Source organism: Astatotilapia calliptera, chromosome 2 (assembly GCF_964374335.1).
Source record: "Astatotilapia calliptera chromosome 2, fAstCal68.1, whole genome shotgun sequence".
NCBI classification, from domain to species: Eukaryota; Metazoa; Chordata; class Actinopteri; order Cichliformes; family Cichlidae; genus Astatotilapia; species Astatotilapia calliptera.
This window is the reverse complement of record NC_137423.1, coordinates 30,594,570-30,613,768: the sequence shown is the minus strand read 5'-3', so window position 1 is coordinate 30,613,768 and position 19,199 is coordinate 30,594,570. Positions and strand designations below refer to the sequence as shown.

Here is a 19,199-nt window from a genome sequence, read left to right as displayed (position 1 = left end):
ATAACTGGTATACCCGGCTCACCCGCATGTTGCAAAAAGGGCGGTGGGCTCGGCACTGAAGCGCTCATCCTCGTCGCCAATTTGTTGAGTTTGTAATCAGGTAGCGGAGGAGAGGACAAGTCTGGGTTCAACACTTTATTTCAGCCTTTACAGCAGCACTCCATCTTTTTTACCTCTCTACTTTCTTCTTCTCCCCTCTCTCTTACCCAGCCTCATTAGCGGCACCCCTGGTCTGACAGGGTAACAGCATGTACTGCTTCCTTTATTATAGAACCTTGTAAACACAGCAATATCTACTATAAAATCCTAAATCTAAATCAAAAGCAGTCCTATACTCATGAGTCATTTAAAACTTTTCACAATAACTCTATCAAGGCATTACAATTTTTTTTATTATGTAAATTATCAGAATTCAGCAAATTAGCCCATGTTGCCTCAAAACAATGTGGTCATTAAATTACACTGTATTCGAACCAATTACGCACTTATTTGTAAGGGTCTTTCAGGCTGAGACTGAGACAGAAAAAGACTGAACAGGGTGATCCAGAGGGTCAGCTCTGTTCTAGGATGTCCTCTGGACCCAGTGGAGAGAGAAAGAAATGACATAATTTAAACACAAATCAGCGTGATGAGAACTACTGATAATGAAAGTAAGCATCTTTGCGGAAAAAAAATATCTGAGGAGAACTTTTTTTATCTTAGTTTGTCCCCGGTCCCATCCGAGGAGGCGGGGTTTATGACCTATACTGTAGCCAGACACCAGTGGGCGATAGAGACATTTTATGATTATAATTTCATCAGTGTATATTGTGCTATAAATATAGTGTCAGTTATATGGGTGAAAGTTAGCATTGTTAAAATGTTATATCACGACTGAAAGTGAAAAAGAGACTTACAGATCATGGAGCTGGCCAAAGTACCACTGTCACTATAGCAGAATTATGAAATGTGCATGCTTCCTGGCAGTAGAAGGGAGTATATGGGTCAGAAGTGAGAGGCAGATGCATGCACAACAACCCCCCCCGCCCCCCCCCCCCCAAAAAAAAAAAAAAAAATTAAAAAAAATTAAAAAGAATTAAAACTAAAATTAATGATATTATCTATATTAGTAGACATTGTGCTTGATTTTACACTAAATACGTGCATTTTGATCCAATCTTTTTCTTAAAATATTTTCTTTTTTTTTTGTTTATTTGCTTGTTTCTGCTTGATATTCATACAATACACTAACAATAGATGGCAAATTGATCAAAAGAAAACAACCACATTTTAGGGGGGATTTTTTTATTCAATAAGAAAGAAAAAGGTAACAGCAAGTGAATAATTTAAATAATGATTTAAAATCAAAACTGAACTGAAACCCTTCAGTTGCATGAATGTTAGGAGTACTAACAATTATCTTTCCATAATGAATGCCAATTTTGATTATGAGAGGAGTGAAATTTCAAATAATGTAAAAATGCCTAGCTTTATTTACCTGTCTGGTTGAATTGTGGTCAAACGTGCTGTCATATTTTAACCAGTAGATGGCGCCTTTTACTTAGTACTCTTGCCTATGAAAAGAATGCAACACTGATGAATAAGTGGCAAGTGCAGTGGGTTATTCGTGTAGTGTTTCCCCACTATGTGTTCATATATGTTTCATATGTCCTCACTGTAAAAAAATCCTGGAAATGTCTGACATTGCCAAGATATAATACTCTATGCATTTAGGTGAAATTAACACTTTCATGCTGGACTTTCTCAAGCACTGACACGTTCTACACGCACTGCATGATGGTTAGTGAAGTCCAGCAGTTCTGTTTAAGCTCTGCACATATTTCACATATGAATTGCTTTCTGCTTCTGCATATAGCAGTAATGTTGATTATATACTCTTGCTTGTTTTTATTAGAAGGTGAATCAGGCTCCTACCCTCACAAATGTACAGAACATAGAGCACAGCTGTTGGCATATTAGCCCATTGTGTGATCTATGATTGTCTGTGTCCTGTGACTGATGGGGATCAGTTATTTCCCCCCCATTATTACACTTGCAAATCGCTACAGTTTCTGATAGGAGCTCATGTAATGTTTATATGCTTTTTATGGTAAATGGTAAATGGCCTGTATTTATATAGCGCTTTACTAGTCCCTAAGGACCTCAAAGCGCTTTACACATCCAATCATCCACCCATTCACACACACAGGTGATGGCAAGCTACATTGTAGCCACAGTCACCCCGGGGCACACTGACAGAGGCGAGGCTGCCGGACACTGGCGCCACCAGGCCCTCTGACCACCACCAGTAGGCAACGGGTGAAGTATCTTGCCCAAGGACACAACGACCGAGACTGTCCAAGCCGGGGCTCGAACCGGCAACCTTCCGATTACAAGGCAAACTCCCAACTCTTGAGCTCATTTTATGAGATTCAGTGCTGGCCCTGGATGACTGATTTCGACTTGTGGTCTGTGCATGTGAGCCATGTGTAAGGTGCAGGACTGAAGGATAAATAAATTAAATTAAAGTAAAAGGGTAAATGCTGTGAGAAACACAGCCCATTAAGGACAAATTGCAACTTGGGTGCTATAAATGTTTCAGCTACCAATAAGCCCTTCAAGATCATTTGTCTTAATCAGGCTGAAATTTTTTTCCTAATTCTCAACCTACTGTCTAATCCAGTTTCCTTAACTCTTTTGCACTTTCTCAGAGGAACTGCCTTTCCAAGTTATAACTTGTATCTCTGTTTTTGCCACAGGCCAAAATTATTCCTCATATTAATCTCACTATCTTAACTCAAGTCACTCAATTTTGCTTCCTTGACAGGATGATTTTCCTGAGTCACTGCAGTTTCAGTGCACATTTATATGGCATTTCGTTTCTGTTATGTTTTTGACATTTTTTTGTTCTGGCCTTCATCCATTAGTTCCTTACATGTCCTAAAAAAATATTGTGTAGTCTGTGTTTATGTTGTGTTTTAATTTGTTCACATTTGTGTCTGAAAGGTACAGTGTGTAAATAGTGTCAGCAAGTGGCCCTCTGTTGTGCTTCTTTCTGTTTGCTATGTCATGATATATATCCATATTCATTAGCCAGAGATTCACTGCTCTGCAGACCAAACACTGTGGGCTACTTTTCTGCTACCAATCCAATTGTTTTGTTTGCTAATTTGTTTGTATACCTCAAATGAGCTAAAATATACAAATACCACAACATATCTTGTAAATCCTCATGGGAATGTGTTACTGTAGGGATTTTGAATGTGTGGGCGTAGGTCTTTTGGTTAAAGTGTTTTCTTATCTGTTGTTCCTGTTAGAAAAGGAATTTGAGATACTGTATTGAATCTTCAAATCAGTAGCTATAGTCATTTGTGAAATGCTGTCTGTGGCATATAAAAGGACACACCCATCCAGGGCACCCTGCTGTTTCAACCCTCCTGTGCTTGCTAAGTATATAAGGCTGTTGCTATAGAGACTATTCCCCAAATAGCCGTAACCATGGAAACTGTCTCCAGGAGAGAATGAAATAAAGAAACGGATGTTGCATCTTTGCAAGCATTTTTTTTAAACATGAACTCTTGAACCTCTCTCATCACAGTCTCCCCTCTTTGGATGAAAACTGGAAAGAAGGAGACTTTATTAGGATTAGTATTGGGCTATTAACTCAGCATTGAAAATGTCTTACATTTTGTTCAACCGAGACTACAGATAAAAGCAAAGTAGGAAATTTGATTTTTTTAAACAGTCTAAAGTAGGAAACTATTGAATTTCCTGACAAACTGGATAAATGTATTGATTATCAATGCGGCATTTTATCTAGGCCAGAATGAGTAATGGCTCACACACTGGGATACATCAAATCTACTTAGCCACTCTATTAAATTATGGTGCATCTGGAAGCTTACTTTCACATGGGACCATTTGGATCATCTGTGACCATGCTTTTAATGAGGAGAAATTAGGCACCCAAACTAAGTACCTCAATGTGCTTGTCTTTCATCTCTGCAGGGAACAAGTCTTTGTACCTAACTGCATGTCAGTTCAGAGAAAGAAGGATGTGAGCATGTGTGACAGAGAAGAGCTGCCTGCAGATATTTTGTTCGCCATGCCCTCTGTAAGGAGATGCACTTGTTTTCTATATTGCCTGCCAAAAAATTGTAATTGTAAAGGCAACTTTTAAATAGGTGTAGTATTTTAAACGTGCACATGAACTGGGTGCTAAAAAATAGATTTTTTTCCCCTTAAAACCTGAAATAGATTTAGTCACTATTTAATTGGCCTTCAAATGGCAGGGGAAAAGCACAGAGCTATCTCTCTCACACACACAAGACAATATATTCACATGTATTTTAATAAAGCAAATTTTATTAGTGATTTATAAACCAAACACATTACCACTGTATCCATTTATGGAAAATAAAAAGTCAAAAAAATAAATGAAGTAAATGAAATTCACTACGTCACTGTCACAGTTGATGAGAGGGTGTACAAAAAAGGGTTTTACAACAGATCTTGGCTGATCCAATCAGAACAGCACATAGCCACCATAATTCACCACCATACATTGGAAAAGAATGACAGCATGAACACTCACTAAACACAAGCATACACTACATATATCCTTTTATTTTTTACACTGGATTTTTTTCTCTTTTTTATTTTTTAAGAGTGAAAGGGAAGTGATAGCTCATCATAGGATCATACATATTTCAGTTACAATAATACAGTGTTAGTTAGGTCATCATGTCAAAGCCAGACACAGAGTGATTTTTTTTTCTTTTTTTCTTGCTTTGTTTGTTCTCCAAAACAAAATTATCATTGGTGAAAGAAAAATAATGAACTTGCGTTGAAAGGTATCACACTATAGCATTTACAAATATCTAAAGAGGTTTAGTGGATGCCATACAACATCTGTGGAGCGTGAAGATTTTAGTACATCGATGTTTGGCAGAGACAGAAGTACATACAAATATCTCCTGTGCGAGTAATGAAGAAAAATGATAATACAAAAGAATAAAATCATAGCCATCTATCTATTTATATATATATTTCTCTATATAGTATGTGTTTCCTTAGAGCAGTACATGCAGCAGCCACTTAATGGAGTGACGTCATACTGAGCCGCAAAACTCTGGGGATGTGGCAACAAGTTACAGGCAGGGGGAGGGAAACCAACAGAAGCAGGCCTTGAGGCTAGTGTGTGTGCCCCTACTTCAAAACCTCTTGAGAGAGGATTGGTGGGATATAGCTCTGGGATCGGAGTCCTTAGTTGCCCATATTCTTATCAAGTTTCAATTGCTAATGTAGAGGCAATCTAGTCTACGCTACATTTACAGCGTACATACAAGCTAATATGTGAACAATCAGCTGGAGAACTTCTCTTGTACATGGAGAGGGAGGGCCAGCCCACGGCACCTGTCTCCTCACTCTATCCCAGTCCTCCAGGGTCCCTGTAATCAGCCTCATCCCACCTGGTCCTCTCTCATTAGTGGCTACAAACAGGAAATGAACCACATAGTGTATTATTCACAAGTTAAAAGCGCTGAACCGTTTTGCACTTAAGAAACATCTGACAAGAGTTCAGGGCATAGCCCCTCTCCCCAACTGGGTTTCCCCAGGCCTCATCCACATTACTCCATGCTGCTCTCAGCAGCACACCACAATGTTCAGAACGGGCCACTCCCAGGACTGATCCTGGGCAGGGGGTTAGAGTGGGGATTAGGGTCAGTGTTTGAGGGTAAATGGTGATGGGTATGTCAAGCAAAAATCATTTAAAGCTATGAAGAAAAAAAGAGTATGTTATAATGAATCTCTTCAGAAAATGAATGAAAACATAACATGTTTACAAACTTCATTGTCACAAAAAAAGGCGGTTTGGGCAGGAGAAGATGGCTCCTGGCAGCATGGGGCAAGTACAAGCAGGTGAGCATTTGTAAACTCAAGGTATTGGGTAAGGACTGGTTGCTACCAAACATTCAAAGCAGAAAGCATTAGGCTTTTGCTGCAGCGGGGGAGGAAAGATGGTGTTATCAAAGACTCTCCTGATGAACTCAAAGTTTTCATTAGAGTCCACTGACTCAGCATGGAGTCATGTGCCAGCCCTGCTGGACTCTCCCCTTGGTGATACTCAGGAGAATCTGAGGTGTCTTCTCTCCATCTTTCCAGTGTTCTCTGCATTCCTCAGTTGGGGTTCTGGCGGAAGATGTGTTCTTTCAATGCAGTGAGCAAATACAGAGTGATTGCAAATCATGCTGCATCAATCCTGAGAGAGTTGATGTGCACCTCATAGGCAACTGTGCAGGGCAAAAAGCTTGCAGTGTCTGGTTTCAAGCACTTTTCTTTTATGCCAGCTGTTTTTTGCTCCCTCTCTCTTAGTGTCAAGTGCTTTCTGTGTCCACTTTTTCATGATAAGTTTGTGTTTGCATGTTTGAATATGTGAGCATGCGTATGTGCATGTGGTTTCATTGAGATCTCAGGAAACACTGTTGGTAATTACCAGAGGAATCTGCAGCAGTTTCTTGTTAGCCTTAATTTAGGTGACTCTCGCCCATGATATTTACAAGTAGAGTGTGTCCAGCTCCAGACTGCAGAAATCTGTCTCAGTCTTTTTTTTTTGTTTCTTCTTTTCCTTTGCTGGCACAGCTTTTAGTTGTTCTCGTAAAAGCATCTCATCTCCTCTGAGAGAGAGAGAGAGAGGGAGTGATTTATACACTTTAGTTTGGATGGGGTAAGACAGAGGTGCCAATAAGCCCAGTGGGTTAAAGGATGTCGTGAGTTGACTTGGGGTGTGTAGGCACATAGGGGTGTGGGGAAAACGCTATAATTTTATTAGGTATTGTATTATTTGTTCAATCAAGGTAAGATCTGTAATTTACCACAATCAGGAACTGAAGGTAAAATAAATCTTGAAAAGGCCAGGTTCACAAAGGAGAGAGATTTTTAAATTAATATTATGATCAAAATGTGAAATTAGGAAATAGTTTTACAATGTATTTTTCCCAGTGGACTTAAGTTGATACCTCTGTTTTAACAACACCCTTTTCTACTTTGTAGTTTTAATTCTCTTCTCATCTACTCATCTCCATCATCTTTTCCTTTATCCTTCTTGTCTTTCTTTTCCTTCTTCTTCTTCTTTTTCTTCTTGGCCTCCTCTTTCTTTCCAAAGGTAATGAAATCACTCTTGTCGTCCTCGCCTCCTTGGTTTTGTCTGATAGATATTATGGCAGGGGAGCCAGGGATAATGAAGGCTTCTGGGGGAACTTCTCCAGGTTTTAGGTGTTGTGGAGGTGCACCTGGACCACCGGGGCCATAGCGAAAGTGCCAGCTGTTGCTGTCTACGCCAGCACCCATCGGGGGCGAAACCTCTCCTCCTTCACCATCTGAAAGAAAAGAAAAGATGGAATAATAGTTTATATCACGTTTCTTTTTTTCTTGAAATGACTCAGTGGTGGCTGTGTGCTACTATAGCACTGTACGTTTACTACCAAAAAAAAAAAATAATGGTAAACTATGGTGGTATTTTATGGTCATCCTTTCCATTATTCTGTGTCCTTCAAATGTCTTCATGTCATCAGATTTATATTTTTGATTCTTAATTTCTTAAAGATATCAGATAAAAGTAATCATTTTAGCTTATAAAGCATGCCTATAAGAGGCAATCACTGTGTAATCTGCTACTGCAAAGTAAATGAAAAGCACAGGGAAAATCTGTCCTTCACATTCATATACATTAATCAGATTTACTAGGTTAAAAGTCCAAATGCAGTTAAATGTCAATGATCTCCACAGCAGTCAATGAAAAAAAAAAATTATCAGTACATAATTATTGGTAACAACAGACATGACATGATATAAAAGGTGGGAAGTGGTTGAACTTTGTGGGAGGTTTAAAGAAAGAAAATATAAAGTGGGCAGTAAATCAAAATCTCCCTACCTATCCAAGCTAATATGACTTTAATTACTATGTTAAAAGCTGAGAAAGGTCTTGAACTGAAGCTGTGAGAGGAATTTACCTTGGAGAAACATTTCAATTTTATTAGATAATGTATTAGCTGCTGCAGCCAGCTCTTGGGTTATACACTGCACTGCTAGAAATGGTAGCATGTTTATGAATGGATGCAGACATAACACACCATTATTCAGTCACAAACAGCTGTATTTCGAAAGGCCTGGACAGCCAGCCTGACAATGCTTCAATGCATGATCACATCCTTACTTAGTTGGTTGGTACTTTGTTATTGCACAGAACATGATAACATAAGGCACAGTCACTTTGGTTCTTTCCTCACAGAAATTACCTACTTGCCACACTTGCTTTTCATATTCCTTATATTACTCTGACTCCTTTTCTGTGTTCTTTGCAAAGAGGAGATAAACTGAACACGGCTCTATTCAACCAAAAGTAACAGAGTCTGGGAAAAGAAGTGTGACCTCATGCAGTACCCAGAGTAAAGAATACCAGCTTCCAAAATTATCTTATTCTTTTATTACCTACTGAGCTTTCATGTTACACACTATGTCTTAATTTTTTTTTATTTCAAGTCAAATGTCAGCCTAAATACAAACATGAAGGGCTTTGTTTTTGTGGCAGTTCTATAACTATTACAGAAAGCACTCAACAGCACTCACTGTTTGGTAATTTCCTGACATTTAAATTTGCTTTGTGGCGTTTCAGTGCCTAATACAGAGGCCTAATGCACAGGCCAGAGGAGATGCACAAACACATGGGAGGTTCGACTGAGGCAGCGAAAGAAAATTGTTGTTCTTTGGTAAAAATGTGTCTTACCAAAGTAAGACCTGAGAGGCCTGCAGGGCCATAACATTAATCTGCTGTTGAAAACGTAATACTAAGCCAGTGTGACAGAAAACTTTTAAATACACTAAATATAACTTTTTAATTATGATTATTATGATTATCTTGTGTAGTTAAAAAAGAACCTCAGACATAAAAACATAATTTTCACTTCATGAATGTAACAGTAGATGTGAGCAAAGGCAGAACTGGGGGAACTGTTTCAATAAATCCGGATAACCCACATAAACATTACATTGATAGGAATTATAGTGGCTATAGTGAAAGAGTGATACACCCAAACTCTCGGGTTCCATCAAGTTGAAGAATAATAAACTAAATCCAATTCTTATGTTCTATTTAATTTTTAAAAAAAATGTCTTCGTTGTTTCTTAGACTTGTTCCCTCCTTTAAACTTATTAGTTGGGATGAGATGTGTCCCGCTGATTGAGGCGGGTACTCCTCTAAAGCTTGTCTTGTTGGGAAACTGCCCAAGCTGAATCAGAAAACAGGATTTTTTTTTTCAAATTTGAATAATAGCTGACATGATTAGGTGGAATAGAGAAACTACCAGGCACCTACTAACAATCGGTTCAACATTTCAATAATTTTCAAGCGAAACAAATAAGCAATTTAAAGTTTTACCTTCTCCAGTGTAAACACTTGCATATTCATTTGCACTTTATTACACTGCAATTTGAATATATGTGTTTTAGACAGTTGGTTGGGCTTTAAGAAACAATGAATAGTAATACACTAAAAAAAATAAAAAAAATAATCATTGAAATAAAAATGAAAATAATTAAGTGGGCCATGTATTTGCATCATTCCCCATTGCTATAGCCCGCAAATATCATGCTTTCATTGACTGTGACAACACAGCTGTAAGAGCTATAGAGAGAAGACTGAACTTGACAAAGAGACTGAGAAGATCAGGGCAGACAGGCTTTCTCTAAATGTAGACCGAGAGACAGAAAAAGTCACATTCATTAAGATGACAGCCTTTCTCCCATGGATAAGCCCTTATCCCTTTCCCCCCAGCAGAAATATAAGACTAATTTTATAATCGCAAAAGCAGAGGAGAAACAAAGAAAAGAAAAACTGAAGCACTAAATGAAAATGCATAACACTGAAATACTGGCAAAGCTTTGCTCTAAAGTGTCCAGTCTCTTGCCTCTAAGAAATTACCTGTCTAATTCAATGTGTGAACTTGATGAGACAGCAGTGCCTCCATGCAAAGTTACAATCATAAACGGAATAACACCCTGGAGAGTGATGAGTCATGCTGGGAGCATGCAGATGGGAAACAGTAAGGCTGAGTAGAGTGACACTAATAAAAAAAGACACTGTGTTATGCGGGATTATAGGGATGTGGGGTCAAGTGAGACTATAGTCTGGTCATGATCGGCTCTGGTGCAACTAAAAAGGTAATATCATAACAGAATCCCAACTCTGTAAGGCTCATGGGTCATTTTGATGTTACTAACTACAGTAGACAGTGATGTGTATTAGATCTGAGATGTAACTGCACATCTGTCACTTTTATATTTAGCACTTTGATGTGCTAAATATAAAAGTGCTTGTATGTCTCTTCATTCCATCTTCTTTGTATCTTTTACTTCACAGTGGTGACACACTCGCCTCACTCAACACTGATCTCAACATTATTGCATCAATATTAAATGCTCATGTTTTTCGCACACTAAAACTCCACACCCTCTTTCCTCTGTCTATCTCTCATTTCCCCTGACCTTTCAACTAATGTAGCATGGAAATTTAGTCATCCAACTGCCATCCCTCCAGTTAATGACAAGAGTCTTAATCAAGTCTAACAGTGTTTATAGTAACATCAATGTGACTGGGTATTAAACAGTTTGTCCATCAGTGATAACTACCATGCACATTAGAGATGAAGATGTTCATGTATTTCATAGTTATGACTATTGCCCCTGTCTGAAAACCTCCTGCCTTTGCACTGCTAGAAAGATACAAGCCACTCCAATTAATAATTTTGGATTAGCAGTCTGGGTTACTGTCAGTGCTCTCCTGAGCTGATCTCTGGAGTCCCCAGTCGTGCTTCTCTGCATGCAAATGTCCCATTGCTCCCCCTGTGCAGCCAAAGGTTTTCACAGCCACTCAAATCACCCCAGCTCCATTTTGCCACATCTACTTTATTCATCCGCTTGTCCTGCCTTACCATCGGCCACTCGGGCAGAAGCGCAGTGGAGCGCAGTGCAGCGTTACATAACGAGCTGAGAAGCAAGAGGAGGAGGAAGAAAAAGGAGCCAGAATGTGCAAGGATGGATGCAGATATGAAGCACTCACCACCAAAACGGAGGGTGGGAGCAGAGAAAAAAATGTATTAAAAGATCCTCAAGGTGCATTTTGTTTTGCTTTTACCATACTGCAGTGGGACCACACCCTTTTCTAAAATAGCACCAGTCTCTGTTACTGTTCTGTGCTGAGCATTGAGTGTGTGTACATTTTAATAAAAACAAAATGTGATAATACCGTATACCTAAAAGCCTAATTCTAATTCATGCATCCAGTTTTTTTTACTGCCTTTGTGTTGATAGAAGAATACATTTGGGTGGCTGAATAAATCACCACACATTCTAAACTGTGCTGACGGCAAATGAAATAAGGATACAGCTAAGGGTAAAAATACTATGCAGCTGCAGGTGTTTGCAGGTATTCAACGACAATTATGCATTAATATGCAGTATGTATGTGTCTGGATGTGTCTGTTTGGGTTTCATGCCAGACTGATCACCTTGCTATTTGCTCCCACCTAGATCATGTGGCAGATGGTGGACACAAGTCCCCAGAGACAGGGTTTAAATTTAATGTAAAATGACAATAATTTTCAGTGTATGAGTAGAAGTTTGAGACATTCCTATTTGTCTGTATAGGGTTTATGTAGCCATGCAGGTGCTATAACAACAACATTTAGAAAGTGGAGATCGATTTATTCTCCAGAGAGAGGGAGAAAAGTAAGAGAACTGGCAAGATATTTAAATATGGGATGGAATAAAAGAACAGACTGACAATAAAGGAAAGTAAATATCTGAGCTAGGAATAGAAGGCAGATGGTGAGTAGAAATTCAGAAACAGTCCCACATAGCTTCTAGACTGTTCTACCTTACCTTTAATCTGACACACACACACACACACACACACACACACACACACACACACACACACACACACACACACACACACACACACACACACACACACACACACACACACACATTAGATACACCTTAAAATAGTTCTTCTTACAGTGTTATGGCATGCCACCTTTCAGTCCCCAACTCCCAAGGCCATATGTTTTTTTAATCCAAAAATCTGCAGAACAAAGGAGTCTAGCCTAATTTTATGGTCAGTATAATACCATCAGCAAATTTCCTATTTTTCATACTAAACTCATATTAAGTCAACTTAGTTTCACTACATATTTTTCTCTGATTATTATATTATAGTTTTAAGACCACTCACTTAACCAAAAAACTGCATCAAGAAATTATGACACGTGGCCTTGAATTTGACTATTAGTCTGTCGGAAAGTCTTCTTTACCTACCACCTATGCAAATGCACACTTCCTTTCAAATGAGACTGACTAACGAAGTGAATGTAAATGACGATTTTATGCTCCTATTTTCTGGAGAGCAATTATAGGATTAAGGGAAGAGGCACTAAATGAGTATAATGCAGCATCTCTCTAAACTGTCTCCCTCAGAGTTGTCCTTTTTACTTTACTCTTCAGTTAATTGTTGCCACTGTAGTTGGTCACTATTAAGTCTAAAACATTTTTCTGTTCCTCTGTGTATATGGGACATTTCAGTTTGCATGCAAGATCTAGCGTAATACAGAAAACACAAAACCTGCATCCACCTCTGCAGTACACCACCGCCCCAATGAATGTAGGTCACCCTCCTCACTCCAACTCTCACTATCTAAACATATCCTTTCTCCTTTAACTCTCTCGTTCCCTTTTGCTCATGGAGATTTCACCTCCTCCCACTGCCCTTCACCTGATGCTACAGGGTGCTTTTTTCCTTTGCCCCCAGCGTGCTTTCTCTTCTCCATTATCTTTTGTCCCATACCATATGTTTGCACCCCCTCCCCCCAAACATAACAGCTCTCCCCACCTTCCTGCCTGCCCTGCCAATATTAGCAGACATGAATGGTTGCTATGGAAACTACATCCTCCAGTGAAGCAGTAGGACATAAGAAGGAGTCATGGTGACAGTGCTTATGGTGATGGAAAATAATACTGGGATCACTCTGTCTCCCAGCAACATGAGACTCATATTTCTTTCTCACTTCTTCTCAATCATTCTGATCCTGCCTTCATCTTCACCTTGTCTGTTATTGTCTGATAGGATTTTTATTTCAAACCCTTTGCATTACAACCTACCCATCTCCTTCCCATCACCCTTGCTGCAGTGCTGTGCAGCTCTCTGTGCAGTCCCAATGAGTGCTTGGTTTAGTGACTAAGCTGTGATATAGACGGGGGCAGGAGACAAAGACCGAGAAGGAATGGACAAAGGAGAGGAAGAGGGAGAGTTACGCACCAAGCAGAACCCTGATTTCATTAATATGGGCCTGTTAATCTGGGCGTGGGCTATTCTCCATCTGTCACAGCAGGAGCAGCACACAAAGCAGGCAGCCAAAACACACTTAGAAGCACAGCCAAGGACTCACAGACACATTCACATACACATGAAAACACAAGACAACAAAACAGACACACAAATTGATACCGCTTTGCAAATCCGTATATACTAAATAAAAAAGAAAAAAACAGGGGCGCTGTCGGCTGTCCCTCTGCGTCTCACACTGGAGCAATGAAACGGACTTTGCGGTAGAACAGCATCCTTTACTTTCACCACCCAAAATATTCTCTTAACAATCAACTCTAAAGCTGGCCTAACAAACATGATTTTTATTATAAACAGTACAGCCTATGACAGGCCACATTTAATCCTTATCTCACATTGTCTCATTTCTGAGATATTATAAACAGAATCAACAGGAAAGTAAAAACACGAATCATTTTCATTATTTTCCTCCACTAAAACAAAATGTTTTTAATATTATCTGACATTTTTATCCCTGAATTATTCCTCTCTTTTCTATCTCGCAGGTTTTTAAGTGCCAGCAGGCTGTAAGTCCTCAGCCAAGGCAAGAAATCGATGGCACAGCGGAGGAGGATGTGCATACATGTGTAGATAGGAAGAAACAGTAGTCTCTGTGTGGGTAGTTTGTCTGCCTGCTGAGCCCACCGCCTCCTGTCTATAAAAGATACCAGGCCATGCCAGCTCCACATTCTTAATTACTACAAATCACCTCTTTATCTAAATCTAATTGCAATTTCATCCTTGCTACAACCTTCTTAATGTACATATGTCAGTCTCATTTGTTCACCTGTCTTCACTTGCACTTTTTTCCACTATTTCATATTTAACTCCTAATCTTTTTGGATCCCATGATCATGACAAAAGTCAAGAGTTCACAACTGAAATCCCTCTGTTGAGGGTGCTAATTCTGTCTTCTAAATTTTAGTTATGGGCACTGGAAATGCACTGCGATTGGCATTACAATGCCTGTAAGAGCTCACATAAAAGCTGTCATTTAGCATTTTTGTTTTCGTGCTGTCACTGTTTGCAGGAATTGTTTCCCTATAATCTTCTTTGCAGTATTTCATTGAATAATTAACAAGGTCTTTTTCACCCTAATGAAGGCCAGATATTAAAAATGTATAATTTCCTGTTTTCTGTAAGTAAAAGGACTTCTATCTTTGAGTGGAACACTCTATTGTCATAATTGTTTAGCACATTAAGGATAAATCCCTAACTTTATGAGTCACAATGGCATAGTGGCCCTTTTGAGGCTTTTTCACTCTTGCAGGATCTGCATAATACCTGACAACAACAATAGATGACTTGCATATGATTGCATTCAGTGCAAGCAACAATGCACAGATACAATCTGATTTTTTTTATCTCAATTTTAAAAGATTACAAATGCATTTAAATATTGAAAAATGCTATTACATTTAGCTCATCCCTAATCCACATTTAAAGGAGGATGACTGTAATCATTTATAATTACGCTTCACTAATGTGTTTATGTTAATGTTTGTCCTCTGTGAATCAGTAGCTTGTGCTTCCCCAAACGTCTTGCTGATAATTCAATCAGCTATTGTCACTTTCACTTCCTCTCCTTCTCTAAATTTTTTTCTCTTCCTGCTACAAGAGAGCAGAGATATCCATCTCCACCTACCTAGCACATGTCATTTCCTTTCCCTTTGGCAGCAGGAAGCGGTAGGAGATGGTCAGGCAGTCTCGTAGATGGTATCTCTGTCTTGATCGTTTTATTACAGTCCTGTATTTGATAACCACTGTACACACTCCTTGATAAGCTTTAAATGATGTGCTGTTGTTGGTGTATGACAATCTTAACTGCATGTTGTAATAGGAAAAATTCTAGTTTATTGTCACATTTATATTTAGGTGCTTAGAATTTCATTTTAGAATTTTGTATAATCTTTTATTTTTTAGGTGAAGGACACATGTGTATCAATATGACCTGGTGTAACTGCTTAGCTATGCTCAACTGCTATGCTCAAGACCAGCCCAGGTGCTTCCTGTAGAAAGATAGTCCGAGTCCTCCCTGCCCAGCAACAACCTGGGTCGGATAAGCAACTGTCGTAACTGAAGAGATACAGAGAGTTGTTTTGTCAAGGTATAAAAGAGGAGCTGAGACGTCCCAAGGACAGAGCTCTCGTGACTGTAGAACTGGGATGTTTGCATTGCATACTTTATTAACAGAAATTTCCATCATAACTGTATGAACCTGTGTCAAGAATTGTGCTTAACACAGAATCATTGAGCATTGTTTTAGACTTTCTGGACTAAACTAGCACTATGTGTATCATGGAAACCTCCCAGTATATGTATATTTAATTTTTAATCTTTAGCCAGAGGTATAATTAACTGTGCTTATTCTAGGTGGAAGTAGCTTGAGAGATTCTTACCAGCAGCACTGGAAGCAGTGGGCCAGTTCTGAACCAGAACCCCCTGGGCTCCCTGCATTACTGAGGACTCCTCCATATGCACTGAACTGAAACACACACACACACACACACACACACACACACACACACACACACACACACACACACACACACACACACACATCAGCATATTAAAGATCACAAAAGTATTTTTGCACACATATTATAAACAATATCCATTAAGATAAGTTTTTTCTAATAGTATGTTAAGATTTCAAATCTGAATTTCACAGCCCAAGGTATGGATTCAAAATCCAGTTTTCCTATCTCCATATGTTTCTTTTAATACACACTAATAACAGTGGGGGTTGGTTAATGGTGCAGAAATCCCAGAACAGCTTCATTCAGATTAAGATTAAAGTAGTTACTCTACATTTTCCCAACATTTTCTGGATTATGGATTACAGAGGGCTGTTCTTACATTTTCACACCAACTCTGTGGGACTCCAACACCCTCTGCTCTACTGAAAAACACCACAATCTGTGTAGTGTTAAAAAGCAACAACAGAAATTCTACTACAAACCATGGTCCAATCTCACTGTGTCTGCCTTGTCTTGAAAAGTGGAAGATTATACTGTCTGGCTCAGACATTGTGGTTTTAGTAATAAAAAAAAAAAAATTATTTAAAAAAGAGGGCACAGTTTGGTTATATCTACATGTCTTTAAAAGGTGTCCCAAATATCTGTTATCTAAGGATGGGAGGATGAGAGAGCCTCTGTTCAAAGGTGAATTCACCTAAAATTCACCTAAACTGTACACTTATATACCTGTGATTCATTATCCCATGGCAGGCTATCACAGCATGCAGTTACCAATATAAAATGATTTTACAAAATATACATACCATCTTAATTTGCTGTTCTAAAGCATCGTTTTATTCTGCTTCTCAGCCTGCTTCTACTTTAATTCAATTCATTGATCCACACAAATTTTGGCACTGACTATAGTTCTTCTCACAATTATCAGCTTAAAAATAGATATGTAGAAAATTATTTATTTCTTTTTACAAATATCCATGTGCAGTACTTTCTGTGATTAAAACCTGTCAGTGATTGTGTTTTAAAACAAGAAATCTAATGTCTATCAGAAATCTGAACCAGAACCAGTGTAGTAAAGTAAAGTTTTGCAACTGATTATATTGTAGTTTTCTTTTCTTTTTAATACTGTGAACAGTTAAAATAGTATACAGCTAGAACTAGATTATGCATTGATGCATGACGAGAAGCGATTTGGTGATGGATGGAATTTTAAGCGCTGCTAAAACACAGCATTATCGGGTACACTGATTAAATATTAAAGCACATTACAGTGGCAACAGGCAGACAGTATATATTTCACCTAATGGTAGTCTCTTTTTCTCATTTCCCTTGTAACCCTCTCCTACTGTCTGCAACCACTGTCTTATCAATTTTCAGGATTTTTCAGCCACTTATTGTTTTATTTCATAACTACTATGATCTCAAAATTAACTCATACTCTCATACTTTTATAACACACAGGAGAAAATGTGCTTTCCCCAGGGATTAGATTAAAAAAATGAAATAGGTCACTTCTATTAAATGGTTTTTCGGGTGTTGTATCCAAAGCCTCTCACACAAGATATGATTCTGATACTGTATAAACAGATGAAAATTCCGTGATGCTTAGTGATAGTCAACCTGAAACACATCAGCGAGAGTCAGTCATGAGAAAGATTAACTATATTAGACTGTTTCACTCAGACACATTAACTTCAATAATCCCCGCTGTAATTATGAGGGAATCTATGGAACATTAATGACACTCAGATGATGCGATGTTAATAATCTGGCATCAGATCGCATACATGAGTACATACATATTTGTATCTACAGAGTTGATGTTTGAATAATGAAAAGAAACCAACACTCGATTCAGTGTTTCAGGTTGCATCTGTGTTAAGACAGATGTGCCACTCCATTCAAATACAGGTGGGACAATAGCACTGAGTATAAATAACGATTGGAGCTGTTTTAATCATACACACTATGACATGCATATACATATGCACAAGGGCCTTAGGAGAGACAAAGTGACAAAGGCAAAGTGTTTCTCAGCATGGGTGTCTTAAGCAATGTTTCTAGTTGTTTGGCATTAACACTTCTGATATTTTTTAAATGCCACCATCTGTAAGATGAGGACAGATTAATTTAGTCAAGCAATAAATGAGATAGTTAGATAGAGATAACTTTCCTACCTCATTAAACATGTAACTGTTTGTAATTATGGTGCCATCTCATAAGCATGACCCTCGATTTTGTAATTTGTAATGCGATCACTACCGTGGTCATGCAGCACACTCCCTGTCTCCTTGTAGCTATGTTTCCACCCAAAAAACTGCCCTTCATACATCACTGACCCCTCTCTGCTTCTAACCCTCCAATCCGGTCCCCATCTGGGCATGGTAACATAGAGCAATTCCTGAGTGTATTTCTTATTGCTGTGTCTCTCTTCTCCTATAGAGTATTAAAGATTAATTATTTCTGCTTATTTGAACAAAATGCTTAAATAAAATCTAAGGTACTTCTCTAAATTCTCTAAATTTACCTTAACTATATGTTTAATAAACATAATGTACAGTGGAAAATGGTAATTAATGGGTGATGTTAAGATTAAATCCTTCCACTTAAGGCAGCACTCACATCACTGCGAAGGATGCACAAAGATAATCCTTACTGGAATTAATGAATGCAAATGCCTAACCTGGCTAAATGTTTGATATGTAGCTGGGTAGGCTTTGTTAAATATTTTAAATTTTTGCCTGGTAGCCATTGGAATGGGAAAACTCCATACCCTTTACAACAGATCTCAATGTCAACTCAGTATCATTGCCCAAAAAAAGCTATTTTTTTTAAAATATACATTATTGTCTATGCATATATTTTCTGCTTCAATTCTAAGATAATGTTTAAATAACAGCCTGCTCTAAAAATAACAGACTCCCTTCAACTAATAAACTTGTAAATAACCCCAATGTACTTGCAGGTCTTTGTTTATTTTAAAATTACTCCGCATAATATGCGGAAGCATGCTAGATCAATATCTTTATATGCAGATATTTGGAGGGATAATGACACCAGCAAAACTTGTTTTTGGAAGAAGACGAGTTTAACTTGGGTTTGCATTCATTTATTTAATGTTTAGATGTTACATCGGATAGAATTTAAATATGACACTAATCTTTTTCTATATACTATTTGGGAATAGGTTATGCAACTTCCATATATAGGGATTAATAAAATTTGTCAACTACTACAGATCAGTCATTTATAAAACTGTGCAGGAATTAATTATTGGCTTAAATCTTGAAAATATGATTTTTTTT

General features: G+C 38.2%; 1 protein-coding gene across 50 annotated transcripts in view; it reads right to left on the bottom strand.

Annotated features, from left to right (window-relative positions):
- Nucleotides 1–4,324: 4,324 nt before the first annotated feature.
- LOC113037086 (protocadherin alpha-C2-like) overlaps nt 4,325–19,199 on the bottom strand; it is a 208,368-nt gene continuing 193,493 nt past the window's right edge. For 42 of the 50 annotated variants that reach the window (XM_026193944.2, XM_026193779.2, XM_080288675.1 and 39 more), the window contains exons 3-4: nt 15,817–15,902; nt 4,325–7,358 (exon numbers count right to left, since the gene is read on the bottom strand). In XM_026193944.2, coding sequence (XP_026049729.2) covers nt 7,051–7,358; nt 15,817–15,902 — 394 coding nt within the window. In that variant the 3' untranslated portion in view covers nt 4,325–7,050. The remainder of the gene's footprint in view (nt 7,359–15,816; nt 15,903–19,199) is intronic. The other 8 variants (XM_080288714.1, XM_080288695.1, XM_080288689.1 and 5 more) reach the window with 2 other exon arrangements.